The sequence below is a fragment of the Synchytrium microbalum genome (genome assembly GCF_006535985.1).
Source record: "Synchytrium microbalum strain JEL517 chromosome Unknown SmJEL517_scf0008, whole genome shotgun sequence".
In the NCBI taxonomy this organism is placed as follows: Eukaryota; Fungi; Chytridiomycota; class Chytridiomycetes; order Synchytriales; family Synchytriaceae; genus Synchytrium; species Synchytrium microbalum.
Genome location: NW_022158357.1, coordinates 502,386 through 518,551, shown reverse-complemented (window position 1 = coordinate 518,551; position 16,166 = coordinate 502,386). Strand labels below are relative to the sequence as shown.

The following is a 16,166-nucleotide window of genomic DNA, read 5'->3' as shown; positions in this document are numbered from 1 at the left end:
GATCGTATCGCTAGGTTCTGAGCACCCCAACAGACCAACCTTGATTCCCCATCACCTACGTCGCAGAGTCTAACGACTACCATTCCATAAGGCTTGTTACATCGTATTCGTAACGTTAAACTAGCCTGTCCACATATTCTCACTGCCTCGCTTATTGGCAAACTATCAAATGTCAGAGATACAGCGTCATCAGATAGTTGCGACTGAGCAAATTCTGGATCTGGAAATCCAAATGGAAGGAACCGCGGAGCGCATTGGCCGTGCGAAACATTATAAGGTATCTTCAAGTCTACAACACCCTTTGAATCAACCAATCGTCGAGATTGATTCAGGAAGAATGGCTGGTCGACAGTGGGTGGTAGTCCAGTCCACGCCATCTAATAAATTAGGATGAAAAACATAACTTGAACGTTGAAACAAATTGATGACATACCCAATAGCCATTCAATTGCTCCATAGTACGGCTTGGCGTTTGAATACGTTCCTGCATCCAGATCTCACAAAGATCGTCGCGTGGTTGATTTGGCTCTGGGAAGAAACATTTATTCCACCACTCGATGCAAACATCTAAAAAATTTGCTGACGGAAGGGGAGTCCCTTGATGTGGCTAAGAGAAGGGGAGCTCCAATGACAGCTTCACAGCAGAAACGTTTACGTTTGATAACGTACGTAAACATGAGCCCATGGTCCAATGACGGCCCGTTTCCTTCCAACTTGAAGATGCTTCATCATTCGAAAAACTGGATTTGGGTAAGAGTCGGGCCATCCCCCCGTCAAAAAGACTTTGACAATGTCGGTGATCAGTAGGCCAAAAATGCGAGATTTTTCGTGATAAATTGACATGTACCTGGACATTTTATGGCGGCATGGTCCTCACAAATAGACCCATGCTGATAATACGCATCTCGGGTCAAATGCTGGAGCCAAAGAGATATCCACGGCTCGGTTGCCTTGACGCGAGAAAGTAGAGCTTTTCGCCATTCTGCCATACCTCCAACTGCTCAATATTTGGAAATTAGACAAATGGAAACATTTGAAGAGCTTGTAATTGACTTACGAAAATATTTAGGGTCAGGAGGGAGAGGACAAGCCTTCAACATGAAACTGCTCCATGTAAAATTGTCCGTCAAGAGAGTTCCTCCCAAATGATGAATATCGTCCGAGTACCGATCGTCTGTAGAGCATACAGATATGATGCCCTTTAGAGCAGGGGGATTCATGGCAGCAATCTGTAAAGAATTGAAACCGCCCCAGCTTTTTCCTAAACCAATAACCATGTTTGAAGACATGTCCAGGCCACCCACCAAAACCGGATCGGTAGGAAGCAGTTACCAATCATTCCAACGGAACCATTACACCACGGCTGCTCTGTAATCCATTTGATGACATCAACCCCATCGTCGAGTTCAATCTGTAAAGCAATTGAAGTTGAAGATCCGTGTTACGTGAATATATATGAATCGGAGGACCAGACCTGCAGATATTCATCTTTAAGGACACCAGTAGACTCTCCACATCCGCGTAAATCAACACGTAGACATGCGAAATGTCCATGTTTTGACACATAGCCATGAAGCAGTTCGTCGCGAATGGCAGTCAGATCCCGTTTACGATACCTAGCAGAAAGAGATTCATGTTAGAAAATTAGTAGCATTCCGTGCTAAAACGCTAAGCTTCAGCGACTTTACGGAATGTATTCAAGCACACATGGAAAACATCCATCAGCTCTTGGAAGCCATAATCGAGCGGCTAATTTTACACCATCCGAAAGGTCAATAAACAAGTTCTCAGTGACTGGAACTTCCTCCTGGCCTTGAGGATCCATCTTCTATCTCACATTAACTTTGTACCAAATTGAAGCTTTGATTATGTCCTGCACTCATGGATTGAAAGAACCAGAGCCAGCCTGTATCTTGTGTCTAGTGCCTAAATTAACACTTCAGAATGATGATCAGATCGCATTATTGCTTCAGGTATGGGGTTCAAGCGTGACATCGAACATGACGTTGGAGCTCAGCAACTAAATTTTAAACACGTACAACTTTTAGATTCTCAACACTTCAAATGACGAGATTCATGCAATTTGGACTGAATCTATTGCAAATTTACGCGTTGACATCGTTGTTGACCTTGTCGACTGCCTTTGCGCTTTGATCATTGGTACAAGTGTCATTGTTTCGGGAGCTATGATCAATGACCTGATTTGGACTAAAACATCGTTTTCCTGATTTGGATTAAACCATCATTTTACTAGTTATTCTTTCTTCTCAGCAACATGATGCAGAGAATCTGGAAATGTTAGAGCGCAGAATGTGTCTTGCAACGAACTTGATCAAGTATTGGAACTGGGTGGTTTCTTCCTAGCATTGGAACTGCGTGGTTTTCCCTGCGTCCCATTATGAATTAATCAGATTTTTCGAAAAGATTCATTCTGTCAAAAGGTCATGGCTTAAAAAATGCTGGTCTGGAAATACGACACGTCATGGCTCACTTACTAGAAAATATATTGGAAAAGTACCGACGTGTTTGGGGCCCTGATCACAATCGAGCTGTTATTCCTCTGAGTACACTTTCATGTTGCAACTTGATCAAATTCATCGTTTTGATTGGTGTCATACTCTTAGTTTTCGTCTTGACTTCGAAGTTTGCTGAGCTTCTGGATACGAAGAACTTGAAGGATTTGCAGTTGGAATCCACACTTGTGCAAATCATTGATGGAATCCTGATGCCTTGGGTATGGACTACTCATCTGGAGTTTCAAAATCGCAGCCTAGATTATTATTTTTGCTAGATCTCGAATGATGATGAATTCTTCAAGACTCTTCAAGTCATGACACAATTGTTTATGACAGTTGCTAAGGGTGATGTTTCTTGCAAGAGACCGGGTGTGCTTTTAGCTCGCAAATTAGGTCTGTGTGAAACACTTTGGTGAAGTCATGAACTAGTGTTTAAATTGATGTATTTACAGTGTCCTCCTCCATCATCCCTATGACTCTTGCACTCAAAGCATCGGCATCCGATGTGTGTCTCGAATTCATTTTATCCTGTCTCCAAGTGCTTGGGGCCATCAAAGTCATCAGCTCATCGCCCATTCCAGGTGAGGTCCATAAGGTCGCTAGTTTCGATTGCTTTGTCTAAACGCGTGTTTTGGATGAAAGTAGATATGTCGTATGAGGTCCTGTGTCGTTTCCTATCTCAAACCTCTGGCTCCGTACTGAATTTGGATGCTGCGACCGAACAGATGCTATTGGCTATGTGCTATATCGGCACAGTCTATCAGGACTCAATGTGAGCTTCTGCGAGAAAGTTTTTTCTTGGTGCAATGACCTTCTTTTGCAATAAAATCAGGTTTGTCGAAAGTGAATGGCTGAACCTTATTGGAGGTTACCTGGTGTCTCGTCGTAGAAAATTAGCACTGTCAGATATGTTTGGATTCTCTCATGTCTTGTACTTCTGGATGGTATGTCGCGAAAACAACTTGGAGACAAACTTCCAATACCTCAGTACCCAACCATCATAGAAAGCGGAAACTACGCATGGCAAAGGTGGTGGAGTGCTCGAGTATTCAAACCTACTCACCCACTTCCATCGCCTTATGGAAGCGTCCACTCAACAGGACCTAGATTCGCTAGTTCGAGCATTCTTTTGTGGGCCCAACGAGCTGAAATTCATGAATTGGTTTTGGAATGCATCTTCACGATCCTGGAGTTGGATGGAATGTACAAAGAGTTTGGTAAATCACCCACTTCTATGACATTGCTTTTCAGTCTTGTCTGAGAAAAAATGTGCCTACGTAAACACATTTTTTCTCAGACAACTCATTGGATTGTGTGGAGATCCGAGAGCACCGATTACACTCTGCGTAAAACTGCATCTGTCGTGTTCGGAGATGACCGTGTCTTCAAAGTGTTTGCGGTATACCCATGGCGCATCAAGTTTCTTTTGTTGTTGGAATACTGATTTATTTGTCAATAGGGCATAATGAACTCTCATCGTCCAAATCAAGGTGATGCACGCGTCTTGAAAGCTGTCATTGACATTTCCGCCGAAGCTCTTCTTTCTCGAGATGAGAATATAATGCCGCGATTGGAATTCATTCATCGTGAAATGTGGAAAAGCACGACTCTATGGGTAGCGAAAGAGCACGTCTCACCGGAAAGTAGGACTTTGCCTGTTGAGAAGCTTATATTCCACATCACTAAACAGGGTATTCTGCTCTAGCATGGCCATCGACGCTAAAGCTTGTACATTCGGCTTCAAAGTTCCAGACACCAAATGTATTTGAATTTACCAACATTGATACGAGTAAGTGTCGTACTGTGAGATCTGTTTGAAACACGTCTCACATTTCTCTGTTCTGTAGTTGTTCTCGGCGTCCTTCGGTCAGTAGGATTGGTGCTGAAGGCTTCGCTTCAACGCCTCATCGCTTTCGACATAGACATATTGACTCGCATGACGCTATGGATGTGGATCATATACACGGAAGCGTCAACTTTCTGATTGGTGCCTTAAGCATAGATCAATCTGGAGAAGGTAAATTGTTCTGTTTCTAGTTCATATCAACAGACGACAATATTCTCACCATTTTATTTCTTCAGTTGCTACCAAGATGCTAGCAGTACCAATGCTTCTGGAATCCTTGGCTAGGTGGATTCAAACGCCATCGCAGAACCAAGCAGATCAGAGTGCACTTGCAAGAGTATCAGCTGGTGTTTTGATATCAACTCTCGTCAGCACACTGCATAACGTGGGCAGACTTGCAAAGTAACGGAGCGTATTTTTTGTGCTTTTGGGCTAACTGCGGTTTCTTGACAATTTAGGACAAGCACACCAGTCTACATCACATTCTCAGCAACACCCATTTACTCGAAAACGCATTCAGTTTCTTACAGTGCAGCTGGTACGATCACACTGCCATGGCCATCTTTCGTATGGTTGCAGTTGCTTTCAAAGCTCAAGACAACAAGCTACTGTCTCCACAACGCAAGACACAAACAAACATGTTGATGCAGATCTTTTGGGATGCGTGTCGCAAGAAGTTGATTGAGGCCTTTACTTTAGCAACAGTATAAATTCACCTACTTCATCATATTTTTGGTTGCCTTCAAACGATAACTAACGCAACTCTACTTTGTTCATTTTGTAGAACCACAACGTTGCAGAAATTACAGCTTCCTTGGCTATAGACGCTATGGAAGCTATTATCATCTATAGTGAACGAATTAGTTCTTTTTCTGGTTCGGCTATCTATATATTTGTTGAAGATTTTGATTTTGCTGCTCAACATGCTTTCAACTTTAGGAAGTCATTTGGTCAACACTCCATCCAATCGATTTGCTGTTGAATTCACGTTATCATCACGTCTACAGCCATCGGCCATCTCTTCTCTATCATTGGACAGATCAATGATTCGATGCCTCGCTATGGTAAACTAAATCTTTGACTACGGGATTTTTTGTTACCTCATAAAGACAACAACTTTGGACGCTTAGTTTGTTTGCAGTAAAGCTACATGGATGAAGGACGTTCTAGCTGAAGATGGACCATGGTTTTCCAAATTGATGACATTCATTGAAAAGGGAGCTGAATCTACTGCTGAAAAGCCAGTATATCGTTCGCTACTTCATTCGGTACGGCACGAAAAATTGACGGAAGCCCTCCTTTCGCTGTGACACTATGACATTATTGCTTTTTTGTCTTTGCAGATGAAATCCAAATCATTACTTCCGGGACTTGCTCAAATGCAATTTACTCACATCTTGGCTCAAGATGATGTTCATGATGTGTGTCAAGTCAAGAGCTTGGAATTGATCAAGTAACGAGACAATCAGGTTTGCCTGATGCGCTGAGTAATCATTTGTTTTCCTTAGGATGCCTGTTGGTTTGCCACTTATAATTCCTTGTTAAAGCTGTGTATCAATACAATTGCACAAATTTGAATCGATACAAGTGTACAAATTTCAGTCGCACTGTGAGGCAACAGTTTGAGTAGCAAAACCTGTTATGTGACGTTATTATTATGATCTTTCCGTAGGGAAGGTCAAGTCAGGTATAAAGTACCTCTTTCTCGTACCGTCTGCACCGCCAACCATATCTACAAGACTTCGAGAGTTGGTGGTAATAGTACTCAACTTCACATCAAGATCACGTAGATAATCATCGACTGTAGCGGGTCTATGATTCGGTCTAGATTGCCTGGTATGAGCGTTGGTAGTGGCTCGGGTGTTTGGAACGATTAATGATGAATCTGATAATGGTTTAAGGTTTTGAATGCTGGTGGCTGATGATATTGCTGGTGATTGAAAAGAGAAGGTAGTAGATGGTCTTCTGTTATTGCCGTTCTGATTCGAGAATGGAGACAGTTGGATACGTTCCATTGGTGCAGCTTTTGTGTTCTGCTTTTGCATTTGTCGAATCATGAAGGTTTGTGCACGTTCTAGCAGAATGCCAAAAAAACAGTCAATCACAAGTGCAGCATATGATGTGAAACTAAGCTTCGAAGCGCATGCCTTGCAAATGCTCTCTAGAGTCATGACAATGGCTATGATGGGTGACACCCTTCTTGACTTGACTCTTGATATGCGCAAAGTTATCAATGGATTTGACCTTTGTGAATCTGTCCCCAAATCCAGTCCTTTGTGCAGTCTCTGCAACCAGAGCTTTTCGAGCTGCTTCTGCCGCATCACGGAGTCTCTTTTCTTCTTCGTATTGGGCACGAATAGCTGCCTCACGAACCAGTCGTTCTTGTTCATCTGCTAGCTTTTTGGCTTGGATTTTTTTGACATGCTCTTGTAGAGCATGTACGACTTCCTCTGTGGAAGGGGTTGTAGGTCTTGCCGACCCTGATCGTCCATTTCCTGAGATGTCATCGATGTAGCTCACAGCAGCAGTAACCATCCTTTGAATGTCAAAGGCCAGGTTTTTAGAGGCATACTCGAACTCGTCTGCATTCAGTGCTGGTGGTGGAGGTGGTGGTGGCTGAGGAGCCACGACAGTGCTATGACGGCCTGCGGTTTTGGATGGAGGAGTCTGAGCAATGGGTGTTGGTACTGGTGGACTAGCGATCGATATTTTGCGACGAGCAACAGCTTCAGCCCGCTTAAACATGTCCTGTACAACGTTCTTTGACAAATAGTCGCTAGTGTCTTTGCCAAGACCCAAAGCTTCCAAATGTTGTATTGCTGCTGTTCTATAAAGCAGTCCATCAAGTTAGACACACACTCAAAATAAAGGCGCTTCACCCATATTGAGCCGTGATTACCTTATCTGAGCAGAAGACGAACCCAGCTGTGTTACTAGCGCAGTGACGACTTCACCTTCACCCGAACTATTAAAATCCATGGCCTTTTGCATGATGGCCAGATTGTCCTGAACAGCGTCATGTGCTAATGGTCCGAGAAGCTTTGTACACAATTGTCGAGACAGGGCTCGAACAGCAGGTTTTGAGTCTTGGAGATGATACTTTTCTCGAAGTACGTCCAAAAACTCAATGGCTTGAACTTTTTCAGCATGAGTTTTCATTTGCTCAAATCCTGCGAGAACGGCTGGTAGAACGCCATCAGCCGAAGGTTGAATGATCTATTTGATGTGGTTAGCAAAAAAAACCGTTGCACCAAGGATCCTCATGAAAGGCCGTTCATACCAGTTCCGGTTCCACTGTAGTAGCGATTGCTGTAGAGGTTCTTGGTGCATATACCTTGAAAGTAACAAGTTGTTAGTGTTTATTGCGATTCGTTGGCATAATACATAAATTACCATATGACGAGGAAACCATTCAAATGCCAAAGCAGCCTTCAAAGCATCATCGCGATGCGGTCTTTCGATGGGCATGGCCGGCGGAAACTTCAAATCAGACTTCCTGTACCTTTGAGCTGGGAGATGCAACTGTCTGTCATCATTTGCTGGTTCCATTTCTTCACTGCCACTCTTTTTAAAGGTTCCTTCTTGAACAGGTAGAGCTGCAATCAGAGTCTTTAATCTGTCTCGATAGTTCTTGGAACTGGAGTTTGAACTTGCAGGTGCAGCAACTGTTAAGGCTGTTTTGGAAGGCTTGTCTGCGACCGGAGATGGTTGAATGGGAGGTCTTGACCTGCCACACATTGCATAATTGTGGAGCATACAGTATTCGCTGATAAGTCCAAGAAGACGAGAGTTGGGCACTTCACCGTCAGGGGCAATTGGTAGGTGATTGTGTGGATCGTGTGTTTCGTGGTGATGTTCGGTCGTCGGTTCTGGTATTGCTATTGCTGATTCCTCTTCTGGCTGCAAATCTTGGGGCGACGGCCATGATTGAAAGCTGGAATTGGCACGAGATATGATCTACAAGAAAGGACATGTGTCATGTGTCAAGCGGTACCTTCAAACAAAAATGTTATTCTATTTAAGCGTACCTGCTCTGCAGCTGCTGCTAATATTGCTTCCTCTGCATGTAGAGGAGAAACTTGCACAACCGTGGGCTGTCGTGATATAGGGAAAAGCAATGGGTCCTTGGCCAAAACACTGAGACATATTCCGAGCTCCTTCACAGAGGTCGCTTGGGAGAGAACCTTGACTGCTTTCTCTACTGGATTTCGTGCGTCAATCACTGTAAGGGGAGAGAATTCCCCAAGCAAATTTGCATCTTCAGCAGACCAAGGCAGCTGCTGGTCTAAAGATGACGTCCATCGTTTTGGGGGACCAAAGTTTGCCATTTCATCGAATGTCAGCACTGGATCTGCTTTTTCCTCTGTTTCTGCTAACGACTGAGCAACCTTGGCATACCCAGGTGGTAGATCTAAGTTTCATATGTCAGAATTACGAATACAGATGTTTGCCGTACAATTTGTAAAAAAATGAACTTACAGCTGGAGTAAGGCATAAGATCCAATCTCTCTTTCACAGCAACTACCAGGTCTCCGCGTTTATTTAGGATACACAGGTCCCGTATAGGTTCATCCAATTGCAGCTCTCTCAGCAAACAATTGTAAGCATCCCAGACACGTAAACTACCATCAGTGCCGCACGACACAAAAAGTTCGAGCTTCTCTATCCCGGCAAGACCAGTGATACCATCAGCATGATCATCAGATCGATTGTGGCCACGGATTTGACGAGCTCCGTTCAGTCGTATGGAATACATATTCAGGGCTCCATCATCTCCTCCAAAACACAATGTGTCGCCATACCAGCTGATATGACGGGGCACAGAGTTTGTGGATATCGTCAAGTGTGGGTGAAGCAGACCTGTTTGCAGTCTTATCCTGCTCAGCTTAATTGTACAGTCTGCCAACATGAGAAAATAAATCATAAGACTTGCTTTCATGTTCCCAACATCAACTCATGCTCTTACCTTCTCCAGATGTGAGAACCAGTCCACTTTCCAGCTGGGATTTTGGCGGGAACGCTAGACATTTCACAACCGGTCCACCATGGACTTGGTTGCAGGAGAAGATACGTCCTTGTTTACCTAGTACCAAGACACGACCATCATGACTTCCAGCAATCAAAAAGACAAATGGCTCATTTGTGGATACGACAGAATCGGAACTCGGCTCGATTTCAAGCAAGCCAAAACAGCAGCATTTATCGTCTTCGTCTAAGACAGGGCTCCATATCTCTGTCGGCACACACGGGTTGACATTTGTTTTGAACATCCAAAAGGAGCCATTTTGTAGGAGCACAAACATGCATTCTAATAGTAAACCGATTGAGTGATTCAAGTGATCCAAGAATTCAATGTAAAGGTGTTTTCTTTTCGTTGCATACCTAGTTTGTTTGAATGAGCTAGAGCTGCGACGTCATCTGTATCCAGTGACGGTAGTGACGATGTCAAAACATCACCGCTGGAAGCTGCGACTATTCGGACACTTCCATCGTTCAGTCGGGCTAATATTCTGGTAGGCTTTCCAACCGCGGGAACCAAATGAGAAATAGCAGACCTACGTATTACTAGTCAGTACTACGTATAGTCTGGCCCACCTTGCATGATGGTTTACCTGGAATTGTGCCACACTTTTTGAAAATGATTGAACTCAAATACAAGTAAAGAGTCTGGTGTAGTCACTGATATCTGGGAATCGTCCGCAAAGTGCAAGCTCATCAACGGATCTCCAAATTGATAGCTAAAAACGAGATGATTCAGCACTAAGAGGCATTCGGAATATCACATCATAATAGACTTTACCTATACACCTCTTCAAAGCTGTTTAGAGAGTGCATCTTGATTGTCATATCCAGTGAGCACGATATAACTAGCAGGTCAGCCTCATACACCACGATGCCTGTAACTGCACGCGAGTGTGCTTGCGTCGTCTCAACTAGCGTCGTGTTGATATCACGAAAGGCAACTAAGGAATAAGGATATGTATGAGAGTCGCTAAGTCCACGTCAGCCATTGAATATGTGTGGCGTACTGCTTCCATCACTGCATCCACAGATGGTGTAATCCAGAGTTTCACAATAAGCTAGACATCGAATTTGTCTCGTTCCCAGGCTTGACGACATTCGTATTAGCTCTCTTCGATTCCGAAGATCGTACGTCTAGCCCCAAGAAATAAATTAATTTTTGTTGTGATTGCAGAGGTGGTGATTTCTTACTATGTATCCAGCTTCGACAGCTGCAAAGAGCCTTTGATTTCTGATGTCCAAGAAGGTTGCACCTAACCATTGAGAGTTTGGCAAGCCCGTCGATGTCGTCCAGGTGCTCGTCAGACGAACTTCAAATTTTTCCCTGAAGTCAACTTTTGAGATAATGTCTGCCATCAACTGATGCAGGAATTGAACTCACGCTAACTTGTCCCGTCCAATCTTCCACGTCTATTTGTAGTTGAAAAGGTTTAGATACAATCCGGTACGGAAAATAGATCTTTCGTTCTCTTACAGTGATGAAGTGGTCACCAACGGTAATCAATTCGTCTTTGGTTGGATTGTATATGATTCTAGAAGCGGGAGAGTCAGAAAGTCGATGAGGTTTGAAACAATAGCAATCACTCACTCGTGAACGGCGTATGGTGTTGGTACAAAGTTGACAAACTGAAATCTACAGTCAAAAAACTAGAGCGAGCCGTTAGCACTTGGATCAACTACACAAGACAATAGCAAAAACAGCACTTCACACCTTGACGTTCGATTCATGCGAGCTTGTTGCGTACATGTACAGACTGGAAAGAAGGACCACAGAGGTGACAGATACTGTTATCGGTTGTGTTACCGTTGCTCGTGAAGAAGATGTATCTGACACCGAGTCCCATATATGAGCCAACCCACTTTCGTCAATACAGACAACACTGAACTGGGCAGCAGTACTTCCAATAGCTCGGTTCGCATCTGAATCATCAAAAGACGCCCCATATTCTTTCGCTTTGGGCCTTGAAGGAGACATTGCGGCCCTGGACGAAGTGTTGTCTGGCTTTTGAAGCATGCGCTGAGCAAGCAATGCTTCAATATGGCGTCTTGGAATTCTTGCGTGGTGGGTTGAGGTGAGTAGGCCCTTGCGTACAGACAAACACTGGCGTTGCTGCAGCCCGACTTTGATTGTTACTGCTTGTGTCGCAGTCGCCAACTCCATCAAAAACAAGTCATCTTCATCGTGAGCCGGAATTAGGGCCTTTCTAACGTTGCCCCATAACTGTTTGCCTTTTCGTATGCTCCTCTTGGTGGTTGGGCGTGACTCCATAATCGTTCCAAGATACTAGTGTTTGCTTCCACCCAACAATCGTTGATGAGGAGGGATTAATTCAACCACAGACTAGTGAGCCTAGAGCAACTAGCTGTCGATTGAGAGGCGCGCGCTTGACGTGTTCACGGGAATTTTGTCGGCAAGTTGTGATTGCATGGGTTTTCGGTTATGGAATTTGCCCAATGCTGAAAGCAACATAACTCACCCCTAGACTTAGAAAGATTTTGCACCTCGTGATGTCGGGAAGCCGTACAATTACCTTGGCACTGCTGAAGCCTGATGTTTTCGCAGTGAGAGCGAACATCAAATTCATCGAGGATGCCATCCGATCTCACAATTTAGAGGTTGTGAAATCCAGGAGGCTACATTGGAAGCTTCAAGATGCAGGTATGTGAAGCAACCCCCCTGCTATCGCCAACTTACTGACATGGGCTAATCTAAGAACGCTTTTACGTACAACATCATGGACGATTCTTTTATGATCGACTTTGCAGGTTTATGTGCTCGGGTCCCTTTCAAGTACGTGTGTTGATCTACTGCTGATGAATTGATGCGTATCTCATGTGTACTTGAAATCGTGCTGTTGTGTCAACTGACGGGAAGCTTTAACATAAAGGCTCGTCTTGGATGCTTAGGCAATGATATTACGGCATGAAAGGGATGCAATAACGTCTTGGAGAGAGGTCATTGGTCCCACTCAACCGATACGAGCAAAGAGAACGCCTCCATCGTCTTCTCTTCGTGCTCTGTATGGGATCAGTGATACTCGAAACTCCTTCCATGGTTCAGGTAAGAATGGGAAATCGTGGCAACTGCTTCTTGCTTTGGCGAAGCCGGACGTTTCGCTCGCTGGGGCCGTGCTCGAAATGTTTACACATATTCGAAAATAGACTCTCCGGAATCTGCCAAAGAAGAGATCGAATTCTTCTTTCCAGAACGTTCTCAGATCCTTTAGATGGACATGTATGATGCAACGAACACTGCTGCCTTGTTGTGCATCCGTGGCATCCGTGATAAAACGAATTTCACATAGAGGAATTTAGAATTTCCGTTATTGACGTTATTGTAGCCATTTACGCGACTCTGAATGTCATCTTTCGCGCTGAGACTGTTCATTTTTCCCGCTGAGTCTGTTCATCTGTTCCCTGTCAGCAACCAAGAGTTTTGATCACGTTCTTGATAAAACGAGTAGTTCTTTCTCAACACCAAGGATTGGAGAGATGGACAGGATTATCCAGACATTCCTTATTATATTTCTAGTACTTGTAGGCACTACACGCGTTAGTTCTCTTAACAATGGAGTTGCAAGGTGCATATTCGCGTTGAAAGTCTGCTGCACCGAAACAATGTGATTCTAACGATACGTGATTATAGGACGCCATCTATGGGGTATTTGATCTCTTTTTCCATTCCATTTTGCTTTTGCTAAATGCTACTGATATTGTTGGAAACAACAACATCAACACTAAGTCACCTGCAACTGTCCAACCTCCCACCTGACATGATCTATTCATAGCTGGAACAGCTGGAACGTGTATTTATGCGACAGGCTCAATGAAGACGTGGTCAAAAGGTCTGCCGATGCCATTGTTTCCAGAGGTAGATCTCAGTTTCCTGTCACAATTCGATGTGAAATCTTAACGCATGCATATGCTGGCTATAGGGCTCAAGGCCGCCGGATATGAATTCGTTAACTTGGACGATTGCTGGCAGATTGACCGTGATGCTAACGGTCGTATTATTGAGGACAGGGAAAAGTATGAATTCTCGACGGTATACTCAATCTGCCTAGTTATTGAAAAAATCCCACCGTTAGATTCCCTTCTGGCATGAAGAACTTGTCTGACTATATCCGTTCAATTGGTCTAAAGTTTGGTACCTATACCGATGCTGGATTCATGACGTGTTCTCGAAGACCTGGATCCCTAGGATACGAAACTATTGATGCACAAACGTATGCTGAATGGAATGTTGATTATCTGAAAGTCGACAATTGTTATCCAGACGCATCTCCTTCCCGAGAGCGCTTCACAAGTATGTGCATAGACATGGGCGGATGAACCCCACTATTCTAATCCTTGACAATTGTCCGTGTAGAAATTCGTGATGCATTGAACGCTACCGGCAGACCTATCGTCTACTCCATATGCAACGGGCAAGTCACTGCGTGCTTGTTTACTTCATGTGCGAAATCTCAACTGTCGTTTACGGTAGCGGTGAAACTACTTGGGAATGGGCCATCGATGTGGGAAACTCTTGGAGAACTACTTGTATGTCGCTTGTCCTGTGTTGCATATGTATACTCCAAGCACAACCCAACTTGTTTCTACACACTAGTTGATATTCGTGATGATTGGAACTATGTCATCCGTATCCTTGATCTACAGATCCCTTTGACGCAATATGCACAGCCAGGAGCTTGGAATGATCCCGATATGATGGAAATGGGTAACGGCAATATGACACTCGAAGAGTACCGATCGCACTTTACTCTTTGGGCTGCTCTCAAGAGTCCATTGTTGATTGGCTCTGACATCTTTGCCATCTCGGACGAAATCATCGATATCCTGACAAACCCAGAGATTATTGCAATCAACCAAGACAAGCTTGGAAAGAGTGTTAGTTTAACAGAAATCGGTCGTGGGCATCAACATTATGATATCTGGACTGGTCCTCTTGTTCATGGTGCCACTGTTGTTGGTTAGTATTACATTACCGCTATAATGCATCAATTAGACTGATTCGTTGGCGTCTCTAGTGCTTCTCAACCGTGAGAACAAGTCTGAGAAAATTGAGGTTGATTGGTACCGTCTTGGCTTCAAGGAAAATGCCAACTTGTTGGTTCGAGACTTGTGGAAACGAAAGAATTTGGGGGTCATGACCAGCAGGTAGGTTTTGGTAGTATCGTGGTCAAATCATATCGCAGTTGTTGACACACATTATTATTAGCCACACATTCCACGTCGAGCCTCATGGCGTAGTTGTACTCAAAGTCAGAGATTCACACCGCCATAGTAACGGTAACCAGGTGCTGGTTGAGCAATGAAAGCAGAAACAGTTGTGGTGGATCGTGGTTTGCTTGTGATTCTTGATGAATTTAAAGCTTCTAACACATAAAAAATATATCTAGTTTGGAAGCGTATGTGATTGAGTATTCCTTGAAAAAATATAAACTATACGAATGTTGTTGAAATCCATCGTTTGTAAGGCTCTTGAGACAAAGAACGCGTTCGTTGGTTCAGTTGAAAAAAACAAAAGCGCAAATTCAGTTGTTAACAAGGAAAACATACGACAAGAAGCGAGAAGGGAGCAGTAAGTGCATTGTAAATTGCTGAGAACTGATAGATCAACACTGGTCTGTTCGAGCTAATCGCCAGAACTATCTAAATCAAACTCAAATATACTGAAAGACAACAACTCGCAGAAGTAATACATCAGAGCTCAATCCTTACCTAACCATCTAGGCTCAACCTCATACTGATCAATAATTCAAACAGCTGCTGGAAATGCCAAAGAATAATCAGCGACGACCTCCATTCGCATGGTGGCATAAAAGGAATCAACAGCCCGAACCTGCTGAGGAAGGGACACCCTTACTAAACGGACTTGGACTTGATCCCGCTGCTGTGGAAGTCCTAAATCAAAATCTTGAAGTTACTCGCAAGAAAGTCCTCAGATTTTCCACGGACTTTGTCACGTTTGTTACAAAGGGTAACGGTGTTGACGTCGCTATTGGTCTCATGGTTGGAGCATCTGCTTCATTGCTTTTACTGTCGTTGATTGAGGATCTTATTACCCCTCCGTTTGGATTTGTTACTGGTAACGAGACACGTAAATCGTAGTAGCCATTGATCACACATCGTGTACTGAATCGTCTGATATTTCCCTTACTAGGTGCACATCTGCCCGACTACTTTTTCGTTGTAAGAGCAGGAGCCTCGGGCAATGGCACTTACCCAACCCTTGCCAAAGCTCAGTTGGATGGTGCCATCACGATGAACATTGGTCTCTTCATCGCTAGGCTATTGAATTTTATTACTGTCGGCTTCGTAATGTACCATGTGGTCAGAAGTACGTGCTCATAAAACTCTTTGCTGTCCGCGTCAAATTGCAACTAATTAAATTGTAACTCTTTTTTCGAACAGTGGTGCAAAGATTACGCAAACGGTTTACAGAGGAAGAGGAAGAGCGCTGCCCTTGCTGTCTATCCGAAATTCCCAAACAGAGCCATAGATGTCGACACTGCCAAGTATGGCTCAAAACGGATCTTTATGGGAAGCTCAAGTAAGTCGAGATACCTTTTTAGTCTTGCTGGCAACTTTTAAATCTTTCACTTAGGTATGCTGAAACTCCGGATTTCATTGCCCTGGGAATCTTTGATATAGGACGCCGACGTCGTGATGATGACGGCGATACCATATACGACGAACGCTAGCCTGTACAGACCTGGAGTCCAAGCTTACCAACATAGAATACGCTAATATCTGGTTCATTTATAATGAGGAAAGGA

General features: G+C 43.9%; 3 protein-coding genes across 3 annotated transcripts; 2 read left to right on the top strand and 1 right to left on the bottom strand.

The window, feature by feature from the left end:
* Nucleotides 1-6,017: 6,017 nt before the first annotated feature.
* SmJEL517_g02156 (uncharacterized protein) lies at nt 6,018-11,653 on the bottom strand (the record flags this gene model as incomplete). Its single annotated transcript, XM_031168084.1, has 17 exons — nt 6,018-6,436; nt 6,558-7,189; nt 7,262-7,578; nt 7,643-7,696; nt 7,756-8,319; nt 8,391-8,773; nt 8,842-9,261; nt 9,329-9,670; nt 9,745-9,917; nt 9,975-10,100; nt 10,163-10,325; nt 10,392-10,518; nt 10,576-10,708; nt 10,766-10,794; nt 10,859-10,916; nt 10,973-11,010; nt 11,096-11,653. The coding sequence occupies 17 exons, from the start codon at nt 11,651-11,653 to the stop codon at nt 6,018-6,020; spliced, it is 4,536 nt and encodes a 1,511-aa protein (XP_031025974.1).
* A 641-nt stretch (nt 11,654-12,294) lies between these two features.
* YNK1 (nucleoside-diphosphate kinase) lies at nt 12,295-12,611 on the top strand (the record flags this gene model as incomplete). Its single annotated transcript, XM_031168083.1, has 2 exons — nt 12,295-12,445; nt 12,547-12,611. The coding sequence occupies 2 exons, from the start codon at nt 12,295-12,297 to the stop codon at nt 12,609-12,611; spliced, it is 216 nt and encodes a 71-aa protein (XP_031025950.1).
* Nucleotides 12,612-13,300: 689 nt separating this feature from the next.
* SmJEL517_g02154 (alpha-galactosidase) lies at nt 13,301-16,091 on the top strand (the record flags this gene model as incomplete). The annotated part of the gene is made up of 11 exons (XM_031168082.1): nt 13,301-13,413; nt 13,473-13,690; nt 13,754-13,823; nt 13,871-13,926; nt 13,994-14,356; nt 14,415-14,544; nt 14,606-14,684; nt 15,154-15,475; nt 15,551-15,705; nt 15,802-15,905; nt 15,995-16,091. 11 exons carry the CDS (start codon nt 13,301-13,303, stop codon nt 16,089-16,091), a joined length of 1,707 nt encoding a protein of 568 aa, XP_031025951.1.
* Between the last annotated feature and the right edge of the window lie 75 nt (nt 16,092-16,166).